Source organism: Salvelinus sp. IW2-2015, linkage group LG28, assembly GCF_002910315.2.
Source record: "Salvelinus sp. IW2-2015 linkage group LG28, ASM291031v2, whole genome shotgun sequence".
Lineage (NCBI taxonomy): Eukaryota > Metazoa > Chordata > Actinopteri > Salmoniformes > Salmonidae > Salvelinus > Salvelinus sp. IW2-2015.
In genome coordinates this window covers 10,228,784-10,251,580 of record NC_036868.1, presented here as the reverse complement: position 1 = coordinate 10,251,580, position 22,797 = coordinate 10,228,784, and the positions used below count along the sequence as shown (strand labels likewise).

Here is a 22,797-nt window from a genome sequence, read left to right as displayed (position 1 = left end):
TAACTATACATTGTAACCAGGCTCCCTGGCCTGTTGCACCATTCTGAATTGATGTGCTTGTCACACACCCATTCTGCACCCTCTGTGTTGTGATACAGGCAGTGAAATTTGGCAGAGTGGGGTAAATTGAGACAACCTTGTTTCTGGGAAACCATAGACAAAATTTAATAATTTGACTTAACATTTAGGAAAAGGTAATCATTTAATGAAGTCTGTGGAGAAAGAAACACCATGGCAAAACTGGTAAGCAAGTTAGGTTCAAAGTTAGGTCACCAAGTCAAGTGAATTTGTGTTAGAGGTTTTTTGGCGTTTATATCTAAACCAAAGTGGATCATTTTAAGATTGTTTTATACATCAGTTGGGGTCTCTATAATCTTCAATATGATGTCCTAAACCTAGCATGAAAGTTCAAATGTTTGACTTGGGGTAAGTTGAGCCAATGGCAAATGTAAGTGTTTTCTTCCCATCACTGGGATATGAGGTAATAACAGGGCCTGGCCTATGTTAAAAGTGTTTTAAAAAGTACAAAGTGTTGTTAGGTGTTAAGCCTGTGTTAAATATGCTTAAAATAAAAAAAGTGATTTTGATTATGTTGAATTGTGTTTGGGAAATAAAGATAGACATGATTTTTAAAAGGTAGTGTTAATATTTCATTCAGAACAGAAATATATAGGCCGCTGAACCGGGGGTAAGTTGTGCCAAGAAACCACTTATTTTTTACATGCTATGTTTTCAAAACTGTCTTGTTTACATGAATTCTGATCATTTCCAGGGATGCACAACATCCTGAAATATATTTAGATATCTTTGTTAGAAAGAATACTATATTTCCCTTGAGAGTGATGCTGAATGTAAACAATGTCTCAACTTACCCCACTTTCCCCTTCATATCACAGTCCTATACTGCACTGCCTAAAGCCACAGCCACCTGTATGCACAACAAGCCCACAGGTAAGGCCTTGACCACAGGAGTAGCCGTGTGGGACGTGTCTCTATGAAGATCAAAGGGGCCAGCACAAGTTTCGACAGTTCTAGTGAGAGGATGAGAGAAGCTGCTTCCTCGCAGATGAGTGTGCGTGCTTGGACGCCCGCGTACAACTTGCAAATCAAACACTTCTAAAGAAACGTAATTTGTATCTAGACAACGACATTCAATTATATTGTTTTTGTTTGTAGTTGTTTTTCGTCAATGTTCACAATGTTACCCGCGAAATATAGTAGTGTTATAGTTTTCTTCACAACTTTTTGGTTTTACGCAACTTTGACACACGGGAGTGGATTTAGTCATTCAACTATTTTGGACCCTCATGGGAAGTATAATCTAAAGTGGAGGTTTGACCGGAGAACTATTACTTTTGAAATAGAAGTGGAAACTAGAGGATATATAGGATTTGGTCTATCTCCCAACGGTGCCATGGCGTCGTCGGACATTGTCATTGGTGGAGTCACGGATGGGACACCGTATCTACAGGTATGTTACTCACCTGGGTTTTACAGAATGAAAGTGCCGCAAGGTATGCCTTGCTTTTTATCACATGAGAGGTGGGCTACTTTCACTGTAATTTTAACATTGCATACATAGTTCAATTGTGCAGCCATATGAAAATTATGATTTATATTACATTTATGTTTAGCTATTTTCACAGGGCACTTGGGTATATTTGGGATGTTTACCTGATGAAATAGTATTATCCAGAGCCATGTATTTAGATGAGACATGTATTCCTAAATACATGGCTTTGGATCTATTTTTTATTTAATTTTTTTACCTTTATTTATACAGGTTTTTTCTCATAGAGATAACATCTCTTTTCCAAGAGAGACCTGGTCCAATAGCAGCAGAGGGAACAACGTAGATCTAAAAGTAGATTAAATAATAATTGAGAGTCTCCAAATTGAATTTATGGTTATTGGTAAGGTGTAACAAGCTATTGGCCATACCTGTTAATGTTAGTCCGACCCACTGCCTTATGGTAAACTTTTGTGAGGCATAGCCAGCAACTCATGGGTTGACTACAACAGGGTAAAGGGTCTGGATATTGCGACACATCACAGGAAGCTCACTGTGCCTCGGGGATCTGGCAATGATGCCACACAATCTAACACAGTCCCTCTTATTGTGTTACCAGAGGGTCAGGGTCTATGAGGAGACAGCAGCTGTAGTTTTGTGCAAATGTTGTTGTTTGTTGTCATGTATTTACAAGCAATGCTTGGCAGTGATAAGGACAAAGACATAACAGCGAGACACTTGCCACAACAAAGCCCTGTATATACCTGGTGCTAACGTGTCCTGTGTCCTGATCTTGTCCGCATTCTGATTGTTCCCACGTATTCTGAAATGTGTCTACACATGGTATTAAAATGTGTCTGTTTTCCGTCCACTGTGTCTGCATTGTGACCAGATTTCCTGGTCCATCCTTGTATGCAAATAATTTCACAGCTATTCTTTCAAAATAATTTGTATTTATTTTAAGATATATTGACAGACAGTCATTTACATTTCAGACACGGAAATTTATACACTATATATTAGACACACAAAAGTATGGCATAAGTCAATTGGCCTCCTTGTCAATGATTTTAAAGTGTAGGATAATGATGATTTAAATGGTTTCACAGTCCACATGCGATTGTCCACAAAGCGTGCCTGACTACCTCCAGAGGTGGTCAGGAAGATCTGATCACAATGCGTATTTTAATCATCTACACCTGTCTAAAGATGTGGGTACAATCAGAGTGTGGAGAAGATCAGGACAACGGAAGCGTGTTGGTACCAGGTATAAACGGGGCTCAAGACAGTTGGTTAACCACAAATGAAGCATAGTCCTGTGCTAATAGTCCTTTAGCTAGTCGTCATCCTAGCTAATGTAATAATACAGTAATAGATCAGTAATTAAGCAAAGTAATGCAATTATCTACTGTGTTCTTTCAATTGTGTCATTCGAACACTGGTTCTCCCAAAGTTTTGTGATTTACATATATGAATGTATTTTTACATTGAAGGGCTCTCTTGTCCCCTTGTTCGGGACAGTGTTATTGCAGACAGGACAGTTGTATTTTATCTGGAATGCTTTCAACAGGATTATTTTGCAGACGCCAACAGAAAAGTGCACAGAGATGTGCAGCAGAACTACAGGCTGCAGTATGGCAGCGAGAACAGTACACACACAGTCCTGGCTTTCAGCAGGCACCTCCTGACCTGTGACACAAGTGACAAGGACATCACGGTACGTGGGTGGTGGAAATGTTTTATCAATGGGAAATGTGGAGGTGATGTTTGCGTGTTTGAATGTGTGCGTGTGTGAGCGTTTTAGTTTAAATGTCAGTTCATGCCCGATGTGTCATAGTACTTCATACCGCATTTTAAAATTGAAATTCACTTATAGATAGAAGATGTGTATGTGTATTGTCTGCCCAGGAAAGCACAGTGAGGGTAATATGGGCCTACCACAGTGAGGATGTGGGACCGTCAGGACCGATGTACCATGGAGTGAACAGGGGGAGGAAGAGTATGCGGCTACTCGACCCAGGAAGTAAAGTTAATATTTCCTCTGAGATTGACTTTTTCAACTTGCAAAACATAAACGTAAGTGTGACAGCTGGAGAAGAAAAGGTTACTTCTCTCACCCACTATCCATCTCTTAAACAAACTTGATACCACTTCTAGCTTTTATTACTTCAGAGGACCTTTTGTACTCTGAGACTGTATTTGTAGTGTGTGAGATTTATGATCAGTCCAATTTTATGGAGAGTAAATACAGTATCAGTCTTTCTGTCTGTTTGTTCCTCTCAAGATAGGTGCCAGTGCCATTCAAGGACACTACCTACTGGTGTCAGATATTTAAGATCCAGGAGGTTCAGAAGAAGCACCATATCATTAGAGTAAGTACACACTTGGAATTCATTGAGCTATATTAACAACACAGCAGAAAAATTATAGCAAATCGACAACAGGCTTTCCCTTGAGAAAGGAGTAGCCTGCAGTTCAGTCAGCATGCAGTCATCTTGTTTACCTTTCTTTAAAGGCATCTCACCTGGATAATTTCTGAGTTTTTATTTGTCTGCCTGCCTCCCTCTTTCATTGCTGTTGTCTGAAGTGGGCTCCTCTTTCAGATTTCTCCCACTTCTGAGGCACACCTGCCGCTTGTTTGCTGCTCCAAATTGCTATTGTGTATTAAATGAGCCATTATATAAATGATATGTCCCAAACATAGTTGAACTAGTATGAAACCAAAAAAGCTTTAAAACACACTTGATTAAAGGAGGAAGCACATACAATTTAGAATCAAAAGAATGGTGCGATGACACATTCCTTATCCATTTCTTGTTCTAATCCTTAGTGGGATTTGTCATAAAGACCAAATGTGCTTTTGAAACTAGATTTTGATGTTTTACTAAAAGGCCTTAGTTATATTACCGTAGTATGGAATAGTAGTTCTGTACTGTATCGTGTTATCATTGGTCATATCACTTACAGTAGGACTTTTCTGCCAAGTAGAAAACATGAGAGTTGCTTTTAAAGTTGCCATGGCTATGACCTCTTTGACTTTAGAATCCTTGAGCTCAAAACAAAGAGTCTTCAGTCATTAAGTGAACCAGAGCCAGAAACATATAAATATAGCTAGCGCTCTCTTCTCTTACTCCCCCTCCAGCACACAGCTTACTGTACTGTACATGAATATGGCTCTTCTGTTCTGCAATCTGCCACTCTGATGATGACAATTAGATCATAGAATGAGAAACACCAGCACCATTCTATCAGAAAAAATATGCTCCACTGTCCTTATCCAATTTGTCAGAGGAGTTTCAGAAAAGGTTTCAGAAAAGGTCTGGGAAATCCTACCCTTATTAACAGCTGCAGGGCTCAGAGGATCTCTGATTCCACTATACATAACACAAACTATTGTGAGATATCCCAGATATTGTTGTGAACTCTTATTTTGGAGGGAGCTCTTTGCGTGACGAAATAATGTAAGATGCTAAAAGTGTTGCCTTTATAGAATTAGTAGAGTAAAACGGATATCATTTCAGTATCCAAATGCCACATGGGAGTCGGACTGTTGTGATTAAACATTGTTATTTTTCCATTCCAGATGTGTTCATGTGTGTGTGCATGATGTGTGAGTCAGTGAATGAGAGGCAGTATGTAAGACATCTGTTACTGTCTCCTCCAATTCATCTGTGGTCTATAAAGAAACGCTACTATTGTTCTTTTGGGGTTTTAAGGCATTTATACAGAAGTTTAAAAGGCCCATCTCATTTTCCCTGTGCACGTTATACCAATAATCCTATCTTGACACTTCAAAAAGACCCCATTCCCATGATATTTTCTCAGTCACGGTTTCTGTCCCTACCCTCCGTTCCACCTCCTTCGTCCCTCTGAGGGATTTGGTCTTTCACCACCTCACTCCACCCTCTATTATCTTGGGCACAGCAACCTCACCTCCTGTTTAGATGACTCTATGACTTTCAAGACTTCCTGAAAACTGTCTACATGACATGCTTATTTTAGTTTGATAGATATATTCTATTCAATGAAGTTCTTTGTTCAGAGAAAGCGGCCTATAAAGTGTTCTATAAAGGCAGAGTTTGTTTCACAGTGTACCAAATCGTCTAACAAGAGAGGCGCTATCCTTCCTCTCTCATGGCACAATCTCAACCTCAAACTTCGACTACCACAGCTGCTTCCACCATGAATAAATACATTTGAGAAAAAGTAGGAAGAATGTCTAAATATTAATACGGTGTTCATGGGCCAAGCTTGGTCTTGTGTCCTGTTGATTTTAAAGGAGGCCTCACAGTATGATGTCACGGTTTGCCCAGCAGGCAGCAAGCTGCTTTTCTCCGATTCTAAGTCCAAGCTAGAGGCCCCCAGCCCCATTGAGGAAAAACATATTTATTTACATTTATTTTTCACTACTTTCATCCTGAGGTGAGCAGGGCCTACCCAATCCTGTTTATCCCCTCTTGTGTGATTTCTACGGTTGAGAGCAATATAATTGAGGTCTAACCCTTTCCTACAGTCAAATGACTAAATAGACCTCTAGTGGCCTCATGAGTGGAATGTTGTGAATGATTTTCATTATTTTATCATTAATAAACGCCAAAAATCTGGTGTTTCTATGTCAAGCGGTTTTGTTATATTTCAGTCTTCTGTGATATATATAAAGTGTAATATTGGGATGCAAACTCAAAATTGAATACATTTCAAAATACTTATATCTGACATGGTACAGGTGTCTTCTTTTTTTAAGCCCATAACCATGTGTGTATACTTTTGTTTCGAAGTAGATTTGTTTAAGACTACCAATAAATAATCTGTGTGAACCTGATTTAGCCCACTGCAGTAAAAGTTAAGGCAAGTGTAGACAATTCAAAAGAAGCCAACCAGGGTTAGAATACACTAACATTTACTACTTCCCTTGTTCTTCTTTTTGTTTACAGATTGAGCCTTTGATTCAAAGGGGCCATGAAAACCTGGTTCATCACATTTTGTTGTATCAATGTGATAGCACCTTGAATGAGAGTGAGCTCAAGGCTGGCCATGAATGTTACCATCCAAATATGCCTGACTCCTTTCTCACGTGTGAGACGATAGTCTTCGCCTGGGCCATTGGTGGTGAGGTGGGCAATTGGTTTAAATTTGTAGTCATTTTTAATTCAGTGTTATACAACTTTTCATTAGCCACTTGTATTTCCATGTATCAGAGTGATCATGTAAGCTTCCTTATTGACATGTTCAGTATGCCTCTCAATCTACCCTTACAGGGGTTCACCTATCCACCCCATGTTGGACTGTCCATTGGCACATCAATAGACCCTGTCTATGTCCTGATGGAGGTCCACTATGACAACCCAGCCTTTCAACAAGGTATAGTACACCCACAAGGACACGTCATGTTGCATTACAAACAATGAATGTGACTTGCTTGCGTTGACTCTATTGTAATTTTCCCGTTTCACCCATTCACACTATACACATTTGTGTGGCAAAGTGATATCTACAGCACTTTAAAGTTCAACAGTCAGTTACCCTGTTCATTGTAATGTTACTGTTTCATTGTCAGGAGTGGTGGACAGCTCTGGCCTGCGTCTGTTCTACACCCCAGAATTGCGTCAGTATGATGCAGGAGTGATAGAGACAGGTGTGTGGGTGAGTCTGTACCACATGCTGCCTCCAGGCATGCAGGAGTACATCTCAGAGGGACACTGTACCCGCGAGTGTTTGCAGGAGGTAAGAAAGCCAGCTATGACGGAGTCTTTCAAACTGGTGCGATGCCTGATATTCCCATTTCACTAGGGAACAACAGGAGTCAAACATTCACTGTTAAATTACTGTTATGCTATACCACCAACAGTGACAAGCCTCCATTTTAGTCTTGCTACGTGCCCAAAACAGTGATCATCCAAAAGTGCAATAAAACTAAAAAGCACTTTCTGTATCTGTGAGAGAATATCTATTTGCTCCTCCATCAGTCCCTAGGCCAGGAGATGCCCAGCGGAGTGAGGGTGTTTGCTGTTCTGATGCATGCTCACCTAGCTGGCCGCGCCATCAGAACCAGACACTTCCGGGGACAGGAGGAGCTGCAGCCCCTGTCACATGACGAGGAGTTTGACTTCAACTTCCAGGAGTTCCAGCTGCTGAAGGACGAGAGGCTGCTGTTACCTGTTGGTACTCTGAAATACTGTTTAGCTGACACGTTAAAGGTAGACTCAGTGATATGATGTAGGTGCACAAAGTAAACAGCATAGTGGGTCAATTTCCACAACAACTAAGAGCGTTGAAGAGTAAGGCTAAACTTCTCCACTTATTTCGTCCCGTACCTACCACGCTCTAACAACGTGAAGCGAACCCATGCACATGCGCAGATACTGTGTGTGACTGTGTGAGAGAGAATTCTTGCATCTCGCTCACCGAAATATCTGTGGTGCTGCTCGTGGCAACATCATTTTACTGAGTCTACCTTTAAATAGTGTAGGAAATATGGGAATATAAATCTACCGCTTGAGCTTGCCATGCAGGTTGAAGCATGTTCCCTTCTCCCTGTGATGAACAGTAATGATTGATGATTGCATGACTTTGATCCACCTACATAGATACAGGACATAATTAGAGGTTCATCTTTTGGCTGTTGCCTCGTACCTTCGACCGCAGCATTGCCATGCTAAAACCACAGGAAATCACGCCTCCTTATACTGTATATGACTGCTTTAGTGTTATCGTAATTATGTACTTTAATGAAAACACAATTTTGTTTGATGTGGGGTTCTAAATTCACAACCACAGAAGAGCCTTGATTTTAATCTTTCTTTTCAGGGTGACAATTTGATCACAGAATGCAAGTACACCACAAAAGACAGACAAAACATGACCTGGGTAAGAATGCACTACTCACAATCCACATGGATAAATTAATATTTATTTTGCCAGCTTTCTCTATTATTATCTTCCTTTTGCTTTTATGGGGCCTTTGAAACTGAGCTGTCAGCTCTGACATGGTGAATCCAGCTCATCCTTAAAATGTGGCTTCTTCCTAATGATCTGTTTTATGTGAGTTTACAGAGATCACCTACTTTTTACATGTGTTCTATTGTTCCTCAGGTGGAGCCTATTTGAGCTCATGTTTCAAATCTGTCTTTGTGTTTCTATGATTTGAGGATTTGAGGATTTGGTTGATTACAGTACGGAACAAAAATTGTCATGTTCATAACAACATTACACAACCCTTGAGGGTAGAGCTATGGGGTTATTGCTTTGACTTCAGATGTACCATAAGATGGACACAAAGCCCATATTGTTTTTGAACCATTCTTACCATTGAAGAAAAATTACACAGAAGGATGTCATCATTCCTATTACACAATTACAAATGAATAGATCAGTAGAATTAGTATACTTAAATGGAATGGAATTTAGTGTTATGTACTTACGGGTAATAGAAATGAGTTGTGTTTCCCCTGCATGAACCTCTTTGTTGATACTTTCAGACAATACAGTGCCGTGAAAAAGTATTTTCCTCCTTTCTGATTTTCTCTACCTTTGCATATTTTTGATACTGAATGTTATCAGATCTTCAACCAAAACCTACTATTAGATTAAGGGAACCTGAGTGAACAAATAACACAACATATACATACTCATTTCATTTATTTAATTAACAAAGTTATGCAACACCCAATGCCCCTGTGTGAAAAAGTAATTGCCCTCTTACACTCAATAACTGGTTGTGCCACCTTTAGCTGCAATGACTCCAACCAAACACTTCCTGTAGTTGTTGATCTGTCTCTCACGTATCTGTGGAGGAATTTTGGCCCACCTTTGCATGCAGAACTGCTTTAACTCAGTGACATTTGTGGGTTTTCAAACATGAACTTCTCATTTCAAGTCCTGCCACAACATCTCAATTGGGATTGGTTCTGGACTTTGACTAAGCTATTACAAAACTTTGAATGTGTTGCTTTTTAACCATTTTCATGTAGATTTTATTGTGTGTTTTGGATCATTGTCTTCTGCATAACCCAGCTGCACTTCAGCTTCAGCTCACAGACACATGGCCTGACATTCTCCTGTAGAATTCTCTGATACAGAGCAGAATTCATGGTTCCTTCTATTAAGATAAGTTGGCCCGGTTCCTGAGGCAGCAAAGCATCCCAAAACCATCACACTACCACCACCATGCTTGACCATTGGTATGAGGTTCTTACTGTGGAATGCAGTGTTAGGTTTTTGCCAGGCATAATGGAACCCATCTCATCCAAAAAGCACTTGGAAACACCTGGATGATCATCAAGACTCTTGGAAGAATGTTATATGGACAGATGAGTCAAAAGTAAAACCAAACACTGCATTCCACAGTAAGAACCTTATACCAACGGTCAAGCATGGCGGTGGTAGTGTGATGGTTTGGGGACGCTTTGCTGACTGGACAACTTACCTTAATAGAAGGAACCATGAATTCTGCTCTGTATCAGAGAATTCTACAGAAGAATGTCAGGCAATGTGTCTGTGAGCTGAAGCTAAAGTGCAGCTGCGTCATGCGGTAAGACAACGATCCAAAACACACAATCAAGTCTACATGAAAATGGCTAAAAAGCAACACATTTTAAGTTTTGGAATGGCCTAGTCAAAGTCCAGACCTAATCCTAATTGAGATGTTGTGGCAGGACTTGAAATGAACAGTTCATGCTTGAAAACCCACAAATATCCCTGAGTTCAAGCAGTTCTGCATGGAAGATTGGGCCAAAATTCCTCTACAGATACGTGAGAGACAGATCAACAACTACAGGAAGCGTTTGGTTGGAGTCATTGCAGCTAAAGGTGGCACAACCAGTTATTGAGAGTAAGAGGGCAATTACCTTTTCACACAGGGGCATTGGGTGTTGCATAACTTTGTTTATTAAATAAATGAAATGAGTATGTAATTGTTGTGTTATTTGTTCACTCAGGTTCCCTTTATCTAATATTAGGTTTTGGTTGAAGATCTGATAACATTCAGTATCAAAAATGTGCAAAAGTAGGGAAAATTAGAAATGGGGCAAATACTTTTTCACGGCACTGTACTGTATGTGTTAAAGGCTGTCTGTTCTTGGCTGAACAATCTGTCTGCAGATACCCCCCAGGACCACAGATGGGATCTTGGTTATGTAGTTGTTTGCAGCTCCTGGCATCGTTTCTTACAGAGACATCAAATGAATAAATGACTGATGACCACAGTCGTAAAACGGGGCTCCTTCTCTTCAATGAGTTACTCTCTACTGTTCAGGAGTAAACATGCCAACCAATTGTTATTCTGGAACAATATAAAACAGAATTTTATTCCATTACGACTTTGTCACCACAAGGCACTGTTATTGTGTCAGCTTCGTGTTAGACATAATACAGCCTGAAGTGGTACTTAATCTATATCAGTCACATGTTTTCAGAAACAGATTTTCATGATTTCTTAGTGGTTTACAAGGACCCTGGTGCCAAATCTTGGTGTTTGTTAAAGTTCATGATTGTTACACAGATATCCATGTATTTGCAGAAGAATGTTGTTGTGGGGCTAAATAGAATAGAATAGAAGTGTAATTTGATAACAGTAAAGTATAGTAAAGGCAGTGGTGCAGACTACACGCTGTACGTAGGACCCCAGCGACTCCCCACCATAATTTTGTTACTGCTATTGTAATCAACATTTTAGGAACTGAGTCGAGGTCTCAACTTATTGTTGAGAGATAGCATACTAGAATACACAATGTGCAATTTTGTAATTTGGTTGTGCATCAGCAGTTTTTCTCTTGTTATGTCAGTCACTGACAGTCACTCAATTATCCCATGTCAGCTAACATTTTATAAGACTGCAAGGTGTATAAGTCTAGCCAGCTTTCTAAACCTTCATCGCTGAATTAGGAAGGGCACATGCCCAAGGGCCCTGACCTCCAGGGGCCACCGACCTCCAGGGGCACCCATTGATTTTGTTAGTCATCCAGATATTGTATGAACATGGCATAAGCCAAGGCAAAATGTGTACAATTTCAGAAAATTAGCTTTAGAACAGCAACATTTTCTCTCCACCCCATAGAACATTTTGTAGAATTGTTGGAAAGTAGCATTAAAACTGCAAAAGTTCACTTCTCTGCCAAGAGGGAGGCCACTAAAATGCCTGCGAGGTGGGGGGAGGGCAACCAAATCTCACTTAGGGCCTGCAAAAGGCTAAAGGAGGCTCTGAGTATATGTAACCTTTAATGTATTTGTTGTATTGGTGTTTAGTATACAGAATAGGGAAAGGGGGATACCTAGTCAGTTGCACAACTGAATGCATTGAACCGAAATGTGTCTTCCGCATTTAACCCAACCCCTCTGAATCAGAGAGGTGTGGGGGCTGCCTTAATCAACATCATCGGCACCCAGGGAGTAGTTGATGTTGGGGGTTATCTGCCTTGCTCAAGGGCAGAACGGCATAATGTTTTACCTTGTCGGCTTGGGGATTCGAACCAGTGACGTTTCGGTTACTGGCCCAATGCTCTTAACCACTTGATTTCTAGATTATTTTCCCTCTGGCTGTTCCCTCAGGGTGGTTTGACCACCAGGGATGAGATGTGTCTGTCCTACCTGCTCTACTATCCCAGAGTGAACCTGGCCAGGTGTGAGAGCCTCCCTGAGATCATCGGGCAGCTTAAGTTCATCGGAGTCAAAGAGATCCAGGTGCCTGTCACGTAAGTAAGAGGCTCTGTACTGCGACTGCTATACCCATGTAGTGGTTCAAGTTGGAACCTGTAATACCAATTGGGGAAGATCACTTTTAGGTGAAGCGTTTTCTCTGCCTGGAGCACCTTACAAATGTCAAAGGTCATACACAATGCATTTTCATGGAGAAGTTATGTTCCAAATGAGTTACTGCATGTTATAGAGAGAGATTAAATACATACGTTCCCCCAGGCCTGGCAGAGAGAATAGGGGAACGACTGGAAGAGGTTTATGGGACAAAGAGATTGCATGTCATAGGAAGGAGGAAAGGACAGAGGAATATGGGGTATAGTCCCAAAGAGCTCATAGTCACACTAGCCCAGTGGGGTCAACATGTGGAGCACATCTGAAGTTGAGCACAGTGTTACTCTTTTTCCTGTTTTAGATGGTTCTGTTTTGTTTTACTAGTTAGCATGCTGGAATTTGACAGCAAGATATACAAAGCAATAGTTTATTGTTTTCCTCACTATGTCTTTGCTCTTGCATTCCATTCATTTTGTTCAAAATAACATATTGTTCATCCATTTAAATTAGACAATGCACAATATTTGTCTCTGTAGCTAGATTCCCATTCAATTGGTGACATTTTTCATGGGAATATTCTAAAATCTGAATAAAGAAAATATGCGCATTTTCCCTCTAGTGGTGTTTCCACCAAACTAACTTGTTGTAGAGAAAAATCTGTGCATGATGACATAGTGCACACAAAATGTACATTTTTGCTTACATTTTCATTACCGAATAAAAATCTAAAGTTCAACTGATAGCTTTGTCACAAAAACCTTTGCGTTAAATACAAAATGTGCCCACTCTTGTTTTGGCACCTGCGTTCTAGGCAACAGCTCACATACAAAGTGAGGGTAGGCTAGTCTACATGATGAGATTATTATGGATGCACAAGAATATTTGTATTTGTCAAACGGCAGTCAAGCGTCAATCATCATGTCACCAGATAAGACCCTCGGTATTTATTGGAAGGGAGCATCAGGCTCATAGCGTGCACTTTCAACACCCACTTAATCTGTAGCCTAATAAACTGTGTGGTTTCCCGAGTCGTAGTTGGAGGATCACATACCATATCTTCTTATAAAAATCTTTGATATCATTGCGTGACTCCAAGTTTGCGTTCATGTGATGGTTATTATATCAGTATTTGCGCTTACAGGCGTTTCCACTGCTATTTCTCGCATAATACATTTTACCGACACCCACCACCGTCGAATAAACATAGTATCTGTAGGTATTTATAAAATTGTACCGAAACCTGTTTCTATCCTGTTTTTTTATACTGTATGACTTTACTTGACTTTACGTGAAACAAATCATTTTACCATTAAGTTTTTCCATCTTTGCTTTATGCAAATAAAATGACAATGGTATCAAAAGCAGATGTGAAATCCTGAAACATAACATCAATCTACTTCATGTAATCATTAGATTACGTACAAGTCAGTTCATTGTCAGTATGTCAGTAAATTAAAGAAACATAGTGCAACCTATTCCTAAACCAATGCTCCTGCAGGTATTGTAATGTGTCCATGGTGTTTCCTGTCCATATGCCCTGAATGGTAAGTTGTGTAAGCGAGACCTTAGACCTGAGAATAGTTTTTTTTTTAAAGGCCTGGAAATGAGAGTGTATTTGATGGGTTGGGCTGCTGGAGCACGTTTACTCCTCCTGCTATTACAGCATGGCTACACTCGTTTATTCCAAGAAGCCTTGTCATGAAGAGGAACACCAACCTTCTATAAACAAAAACAGGCCTTAGCAGGAAACAGCAGTCCCACTTTCCCTAATGTCTTCCTCATGGAAATGCTTTTGGAATCAAATCAAATCAAGTTTATTTTATATAGCCCTTCGTACATCAGCTAATATCTCGAAGTGCTGTACAGACACCCAGCCTAAAACCCCAAACAGCAAACAATGCAGGTGTAGAAGCACGGTGGCTAGGAAAAACTCCCTAGAAAGGCCAAAACCTAGGAAGAAACCTAGAGAGGAACCAGGCTATGAGGGGTGGCCAGTCCTCTTCTGGCTGTGCTGGGTGGAGATTATAACAGAACTATGCCAAGATGTTCAAAATGTTCATAAGTGACAAGCATGGTCAAATAATAATCATGAATAATTTTCAGTTGGCTTTTCATAGCCGATCATCAAGAGTTGAAAATAGCAGGTCCGGGACAGGTGGCGGTTCCATAACCGCAGGCAGAACAGCTGAAACTGGAATAGCAGCAAGGCCAGGTGGACTGGGGACAGCAAGGAGCCATCACGCCCGGCAGCCCCGACGCACGGTCCCAGGGCTCAGGTCCTCCGAGAGAGAGAAAGAGAGAGAGAAGGAGAGAATTAGAGAGAGCCAAGATTTTCTAAATGACAAGCATAGTCAAATAATAATCAGGAATAAATGTCAGTTGGCTTTTCATAGCCGATCATTAAGAATTGAAAACAGCAGGTCTGGGACAGGTAGGGGTTCCATAACCGCAGGCAGAACAGTTGAAACTGGAATAGCAGCAGGGCCAGGCGGACTGGGGACAGCAAGGAGTTATCATGCCCGGTAGTCCTGACGTATGGTCCTAGGGCTCCGGTCCTCCGAGAGAGAGAAAGAAAGAGAGAAGGAGAGAATTAGAGAGAGCCAAGATTTTTCAAAAGGTTCAATAAATGACAAGCATGGTCAAATAATAATCAGGAATAAAAGTCAGTTGGCTTTTCATAGCCGATCATTAAGAGTTGAACAGTAGGGTTCCATAACAGCAGGCAGAACAGTTAAAACTGAACAGCAGCAAGGCCAGGTGGACTGGGGACAGCAAGGAGTCATCATGCCCGGTTTGCTGACGTATGGTCCTAGGGCTCAGGTTCTCCGAGAGAGAGAAAAAAAGAAGAACGAGAGAATTAGAGAGAGCATACTTAAATTCACACAGGACACTGGATAAGATAGGAGAAGTACTCCAGGTATAACCAACTGACCCTAGCCCCCGACACATAAACTACTGCAGCATAAATACTGGAGGCTGAGACAGGAGGGTCAGGAGACACTGTGGCCCCATCCGATGATACCCCCGGACAGGGCCAAACAGGAAGGATATAACCCACCCACTCTGCCAAAGCACAGCCCCACACCACTAGAGGGATATCTTCAACCACCAACTTACAATCCTGAGACAAGGCCGAGTAAGCCCACAAAGATCTCCACCACAACACAACCAAGGGGGGGCGCCAACCCAGACAGGAAGATCACGTCAGTAACTCAACCCACTCAAGTGACGCACCCCTCCTAGGGACGGCATGAAAGAGCACCAGTAAGCCAGTGACTCAGCCCCTGTAATAGGGTTAGGGGCAGAGAATCCCAGTGGAGAGAGGGAGGATTTAGTTAGCAGCTGCTGTTTTTCCTTCTGACCATAAATTGTAAAAATGTTGAATAATGTAGAGTGCATTCAGAAAGTATTCAGACCACTTCACTTTTTCCACATTTTGTTACGTTACAGCCTTATTCTAATATTGATTCTACTGTTTTTCCCCTCCTCAATCTACACACAATGCCCCATAATGACAAAACAAAAACAGGTTTTTAGAAATGTTTGCATATTTATAAAAAAAATCTAAATTTAAATATAACATTTGCATAAGTATTCAGACCCATTACTCAGTACTTGTTGAAGCACCTTTGGCAGCAATTACAGACTTGAGTCTGTCAGGTTGGATGGGGAGCATCGCTGAACATCTATTTTCAGATCTTTCTAGAACTGTTCGATCGGGTACAAGTCGGTCTCTGGCCGGGCCACTCAAGGACATTCAGAGACTTGTCCCAAGCACTCCTGCGTTGTCTTTGCTGTGTGTTTAGGTTCATTGTTGCTTTCGAAGGTGAACCTTCGCCCCAGTCTGCGGTCCCTAGCGCGCTGGAGCAGGTTTCATCAAGGATCTCTCTGTTCCTTATGCTCCGTTCATCTTTCCCTCGATCCTGACTATTCTCCCAGTCCCTGCCGCTGAAAAACATCCCAACAGCATGATGCTGCCACCACCATGCTTCACCGTAGGGATGGTATTGACTAGGTGATGAGCGGTGCCAGGTTTCCTCCAGATGTGATGCTTGGCATTTAAGCCAAAGAGTTCAATCTTGGTTTCATCAGACCAGAGAATCTTGTTTCTCATGGTCTGTGAGTCCTTTTAGTGCCTTTTGGCAAACTCCAAGCGGGCTGTCATGTGCCTTTTACTGAGGAGTGGCTTCTGTCTGGCCACTCTACCATAAAGGCCTGATTGGTGGAGTGCTGCAGAGATGATTGTCCTTCTGGAAAGTTCTCCCATCTCCACAGAGGAACTAGAGAGATCTGTCAGAGTGACCATTGGGTTCTTGGTCACCTCCCTGACCAAGGCCCTTCTACCCCTGGTTGCTCAGTTTGGCCGGGCAGCCAGCTCTAGGAAGAGTCTTGGTGGAAGAGTATTGGTTCTTACATTTAAGAATGATGGAGGCTACTGTGCTCTTGGGGACCTTCAATGCTGCAGAATTTTTTTGGTACCCTTCCCCAGATCTGTGCCTCGACACAATCCTGTCTCTGAGCTCTACGAGCAATTCCTTCGACCTCTTGGTTCGGTTTGTTCAACTGTGGGACCTTATACGTATACTGTAGACAGGTACTGTAGGTGCCTTTCCAAAACATGTCCAATCAATTGAATTTACCACAGGTGTACTCCAATTAAGATGTAGAAAAATCTCAAGGATGATCAATGGAACAGGATGCACCTGAGATCAATTTCGAGTCTCATAGCAAAGAGTCTGAATACTTATGTAAATAAGGTATTTCTGTTTTTTTTTTATGTAACAAAATGTGGATAAAGTGAAGGGGTCTGAATACTTTACACTGTACATGTATACAGTGACTGATATATTGTGCATCAGCATGTGTATGGTAAATATTCTACCTTTTACATTCTACCTTTCACTTACTGTATATTCTTCTTCTGTCATAGGACCTGGCCTTTCATGATCAAGAGCCCAAAGAAGTACAGCAACCTCTCCTTCACGGAGGCCATGGACAAGTACCGGTGGTCGAAGAACAGAGGGAAGTCCTTCAACGAGATGGTTCTACAGCTGCCCATGAATGTGCGCTGCTCCAAGTGGGGGCAGGACGAGTGGTCGGTGAGTGTTCAGTCAGGGCTGGGGTTGATGTAGTGCTTTCAATTAGTCACTGACTAGGGAACCAGAGGGAACCAATGAATCTGTGTCCTTTCACTCTTCTGGGATGTTGATTTATATGAATGTTGATCACTTATTAGTTTAAAATCGACTGTATAATATATGATTGAATGTGTTTTAAATAGTAATCTTCCTCACTGTATTTCATAGTTATACATATGTCCCTCTCTTTTGTTTCCCCTCCAGATTCAAGGGACCATAGTGTCACCACCAGAGGTGAAGTCTGAAGTCAAGCTTCCCTCCATGATGTGCCGTTCTGCCTCAGAGCCACACAGTGGAGTGGTTCTACTCTTTACCATGTGCCTCACATACTCTATAGTCCAGACCTGTTTAATCCTTTAGTCTATAGCCAGACCACTGTGTGAATCACACCACTCACTCTCTCACACCAGCTGTGGAAGAAGTCGTTTGACTGAAGAAGACAAGACATTCCTAGAATCTCTCCGCCCTATCCATTCATTATGTGTTATTGGGATGTCTGTTGAATGCAAATTCAGTCCTTGATCAGCAACAATAGAAGATGGTTCTAGAATGACTTCTCTGACTCGATCGGAGTTATCGGAGTGTGAATTATTATAAGGAATCTTCCATCGGATGGGCTGAAGTTCACATGTTGGAAAAATGTTTTGTTGTTGTCTAAATATATACATGTATAAACCATACTTTTTATATTCTGTGTGTCCTAAAGTTAATACATGTTTAAATAGTTTTATTTTGTAGTTATTAGTATTACCTATGGTCAAGTTTGGGTTGTTAGTTATTTATTTTGAGTATAAGACAAGACCCTTTTGCTAGTATTGCTCATGATGCGTTCTTCATAGCCTATGATTGGAATTCTCTAGACCTGAGTACATTATTTGACAAGTCTACATAGAAACATAGTAATAAATGATTTCCCTCATCCCATTATCCTGTGGCAGCTCAGGGGGGGGGGGGGGGTTCAATACTGTAAGGCCACTGTTATGGCCTTGGGCTCCCTGGTACCGCTAGGAACATCTCTCCCTAAGGCCGCAGGGCCACCAGCACCGCTAGTCCGACTTACAGCGATTACTCTGACTGACTAATTCTAATGTGCCAACGTCCCATATAGTCACAAACAGGTCCAAAAGGAAGGTCTCGTTCTTGCTTTTCTGCATGTGTTATGTGGTTAGTGGTTGGAGAGAAGAGTCATGGAATATGGAATATTGTGTTATTTACAGACCACGTGGATGACAATGCATGAATATTTGATGGATGAATGGATGGATATTTAATCTAATGGATACAGCAAGATACATCAGTGGGATAGGGGCGCAAAAGAAGGTATGTGAATTATTAGATTACATGGGACCATTATGAAAATGTATTGCCATCATTGTCTTTTACTAGGTTATTGAGTGTTTTGTTTCACTTTGTGTCTCTAGTCAGGCTGGATTATTATGAGAAGGCAGTTTTCTCACAGGGGATGGACTGTTTTGAATTTGCCACCATCTGCAGTGTGGGACTGATGTATTGTTTGAGATAGTCATGGGTGAAAACATTACTTTTTTCCCGGCTGGGGTACCTCTGTGTCCAATATGTTATTCTGTCTGTGTTCTACACTTAGAAAAAAAGGTGACATCTAGAACCTAAAAGAGTTATTTGGCTGTCCACATTGGAGAACCCTTTATAGAACTCGTTTGGTTCCAGGTAGAACCCTTTTGGGTTCAATGTAGAACCCTCTGTGGAAAGGGGATCTACATGGAACCCAAAAGGGTTCTACCTGAAACCCTTAAGGCTTCTTCTACCAAGTACCAAAAAGGGTAGCCCAACAGTGGTTCTCCTATGGGGACAGCCGGGGAACTGTTTTTGAACCCTTTTTTCTAAGAGTGTAGGAGTCTGCCAGGTTTCCTCTCTGCCTAACATCGAGGTGATACCATAGTATAACAACAGTATGAGATAGTAGCCATCCACCCTCTCTCAAAACTGGCAAATCAAGACCACCTATATTTAAGAAGGACATTTTTTATATAACAAACAAGAAATCCAAATTAATTAAGGATTCCCTGAGGATAAGCAGTCATTGAGGACTGCTCCTGTTGCAAGGTGAGGAACCATGTAAGAGCATTGCAAAGTTATTTGGTTTTCCTGACTTTGATGCCCTTGTCAAATGCCATGGGACATGAAAGAGCCACTCTCAAGATGGGGCATGTTTCGAATAAAGGATGTGGCTATGGTGCATCAGAGTAGATTGGTGTAATCTGTCCAATGATTTTGTTAGATGAAATTCAATTTACTCCTTAGGGTGATTCCTCTGTTGCTACTGCTGCTGCTACTGTCCTGAATGTCATTATGTCAGTGTTGTACATATACAATTACCAGTAGCAGATGATTTTCATTGACCTCAAAGCTCGTCCTGTCTGAGTAGACCAGCACAATGCTTCTTTGAGGTCCAAATGATTCCAGATATCAATTCCAAAGGCATCCAGCAGAGGTCGGTATTCACTAGCAAATTGCTGCACCACGTTCTCAAAATCAACACTCACAATAGTGTGAGCCTGATCTTGTAGCATCAAAACATTGCAGACACTGATCCTCCATAGTAAGCCTTGTAATTTGTGTATCATTTAAAACCAATATCAAAAGGATGACATCCCCACTGGGCAGAAACTGGTTGAATCAATGTTGTTTCCACATCATTTCAGCCCATACAATGAATGTGATGACGTTGAATCAACGTGGAAAACTGATTGGATTTGCAAAAAGTCTTCAACGTCAGGATATTTAGGCTTTTTTTCACCCAACCTTTAACCTAAATCCAATGACGTGACATTTTTTGTTGAATTGACATCTTTTAACAACTCAACCAAATGTATGTCAAAAACTAGACCTTAAACTGATGTCTATGCTCAGTGGGTCTCCTTTACGTCAGAATGTGTAATACAAGGTCTTGGCCCAGGATGCCTGCCAATTCACATTTTTATTAGGAGCTCTATCCTACTCTGGGTTTGACTTGCTGACAAATCTTTGGATATTAACACACTGATCCCTCATAGCATATCCATCATGTACAGTATGTATCAGCCTGGTCTCAGACACAGACACACCCAATCCCCCTGTCTGGGAGCTGCATGGAATCTTTTTATTCAATTTCGTGATCAGTCTGGAGGGCCAGGAACCCTCTGGACATGTTTGGGAGACCATTGGTTCCTCTTCCTGTGACAGAGAGATTATTATTGAGCCCAGAGGAGGCTAGTGAGAGAGACTCAGATCACTGTCATTTCTCAAGGCCTCACAGACAGACTGCTGTGGGTAGTGTGTAAATATACCCATCTGGCCAAACCACCAGGGAATGACCTTTTCCCATTCTATCCCATTACTCCTCCTGTCCTTGGACCTTTTACAGCAGCAGACTCACAATCAACAATTGGCACTCCCCTCGAATGGCATTCGCTGTTCCTCAAGCCACGGAGACATGCTTATATAAGACAAGAACCTGACAGGTCTATTACTACAGAAGGTGCCGTTTTCTCCTGGCTGGCTGGAGGATATGGTGGGAAACAAATGAGCGATTGTCTTGGCCTTTCTCTCTTTGATGCTGCTTAGCACAGGATGAGGCAAAGGCAGCAGGGAATTGAAAAGGACATAAAACAAATGACTCAATCACGCAGTATGGGGCCAGCCAGGAAAATGGCAACACAAGACATGTATCTACTACAGACTTAATCAATAGTACACAGTGTAGGCTAGAAAATATGTATTGTTTGTATGGCTGTCCATCTGACAACACATATATACTGTATATACTGTATATATAACATTGGTCTTTTGGTGTTGTTTATCTAATGCTAATGAACAGTAAATAAACCTGTAATAATTGCACCTACGGTAATAATATTTCACCTCTGACCAAAGTAGACTGACCAAAGTAATTCTGTCTGGTGGATTATAGATAACATTGGGGCCCTTGAAGTGGACTTTCCAATCTCTCCTCTGCCCATTCTCAGCCACAAATAGCTTTCAGAGCCACATCTGCAACAATTGTGCTGCAATTAAAACTCTGAATACAGAGCTGTATAATATCAAAAATTTGGATTTATATTTTACTTGATAGGACTATTTCAAAAAAGATTCCAATACATGTACAGTATGTTATGCAGGTCGTTCAGTATGTTCTGCAGGTGGTACAGTATGTTCATGCAGATGGTACAGTATGTTATACAGGTGGTACAGTATGTTATGCAGGTCGTTCAGTATGTTATGCAGGTGGTACAGTATGTTATGCAGGTGGTACAGTATGTTATGCAGGTGGTACAGTATGTTCATGCTGGTGTACAGTACATTATGCAGGTGGTACAGTATGTTATGCAGGTGGTACAGTATGTTATGCAGGTGGTACAGTATGTTCATGGAGGTGGTACAGTATGTTATGCAGGTGGTACAGTATGTTATGCAGGTGGCTCAGTATGTTACACAGGTGGTACAGTATGTTACGCAGGTGGTTCAGTATGTTACGCAGGTGGTACAGTATGTTAAGCAGGTGCAACAATATATTCTTGCATGTGGTACAGTATGTTATGCAGGTGCTATAGTATGTTGTGGCAGGTGGTACAGTATGTTATGCAGGTGGCTCAGTATGCTATGCAGGTGGTACATTATGTTACACAGGTGGTACAGTATGTTACGCAGGTGGTTCAGTATGTTACGCAGGTGGTACAGTATGTTAAGCAGGTGCTACAGTATGTTCTTGCATGTGGTACAGTATGTTATGCAGGTGCTATAGTATGTTGTGCAGGTGGTTCAGTATGTTATGCAGGTGGTACAGTATGTTATGCAGGTGGTACAGTATGTATGCAGGTGGTACAGTATGTTCATGCAGGTGGTATAGTGTTATGCAGGTGGTACAGTATGTTCATGCAGTTGGTACAGTATGTTTTGCAGGTGGTACAGTATGTATGCAGGGGGTACAGTATGTTATGCAGTTGGTACAGTATGTTATGCAGGTGGTATAGTATGTTATGCAGGTGGTACAGTATGTTCATGCAGTTGGTACAGTATGTTTTGCAGGTGGTACAGTATGTTATGCAGGGGGTACAGTATGTTATGTAGGTCATACAGTATGTTATGCAGGTGTTACAGTATGTTATGGAGGTGGTACAGTATGTTTTGCAGGTGGTACAGTATGTTATGCAGGTGGAATAGTATGTTATGCAGGTGGTCAGTATGTATACAGGTTGTACAGTATGTTCATGCAGTTGGTACAGTATGTTATACCGGTGGTACAGTATGTTATGCGGGTCATTCAGTATGTTATACAGGTGGTACAGTATGTTATGCAGGTGGTTCAGTATGCTATGCAGGTGGTACAGTATGTTATCAGGTGGTACAGTATGTTATGGAGGTGGTACAGTATGTTATACAGGTGGTAGA

At 41.4% G+C, this 22,797-nt stretch overlaps 1 protein-coding gene across 1 annotated transcript; it reads left to right on the top strand.

Annotated features, from left to right (window-relative positions):
• The first annotated feature begins 958 nt into the window (after nt 1–958).
• LOC111954401 (DBH-like monooxygenase protein 1 homolog) lies at nt 959–18,080 on the top strand. The gene is made up of 12 exons (XM_023974138.2): nt 959–1,471; nt 3,081–3,227; nt 3,419–3,586; nt 3,799–3,882; nt 6,445–6,624; nt 6,769–6,871; nt 7,068–7,234; nt 7,477–7,668; nt 8,318–8,377; nt 12,056–12,198; nt 17,184–17,352; nt 17,596–18,080. Exons 1-12 carry the CDS (start codon nt 1,190–1,192, stop codon nt 17,749–17,751), a joined length of 1,851 nt encoding a protein of 616 aa, XP_023829906.1. The 5' UTR covers nt 959–1,189; the 3' UTR covers nt 17,752–18,080.
• Nucleotides 18,081–22,797: the final 4,717 nt, after the last annotated feature.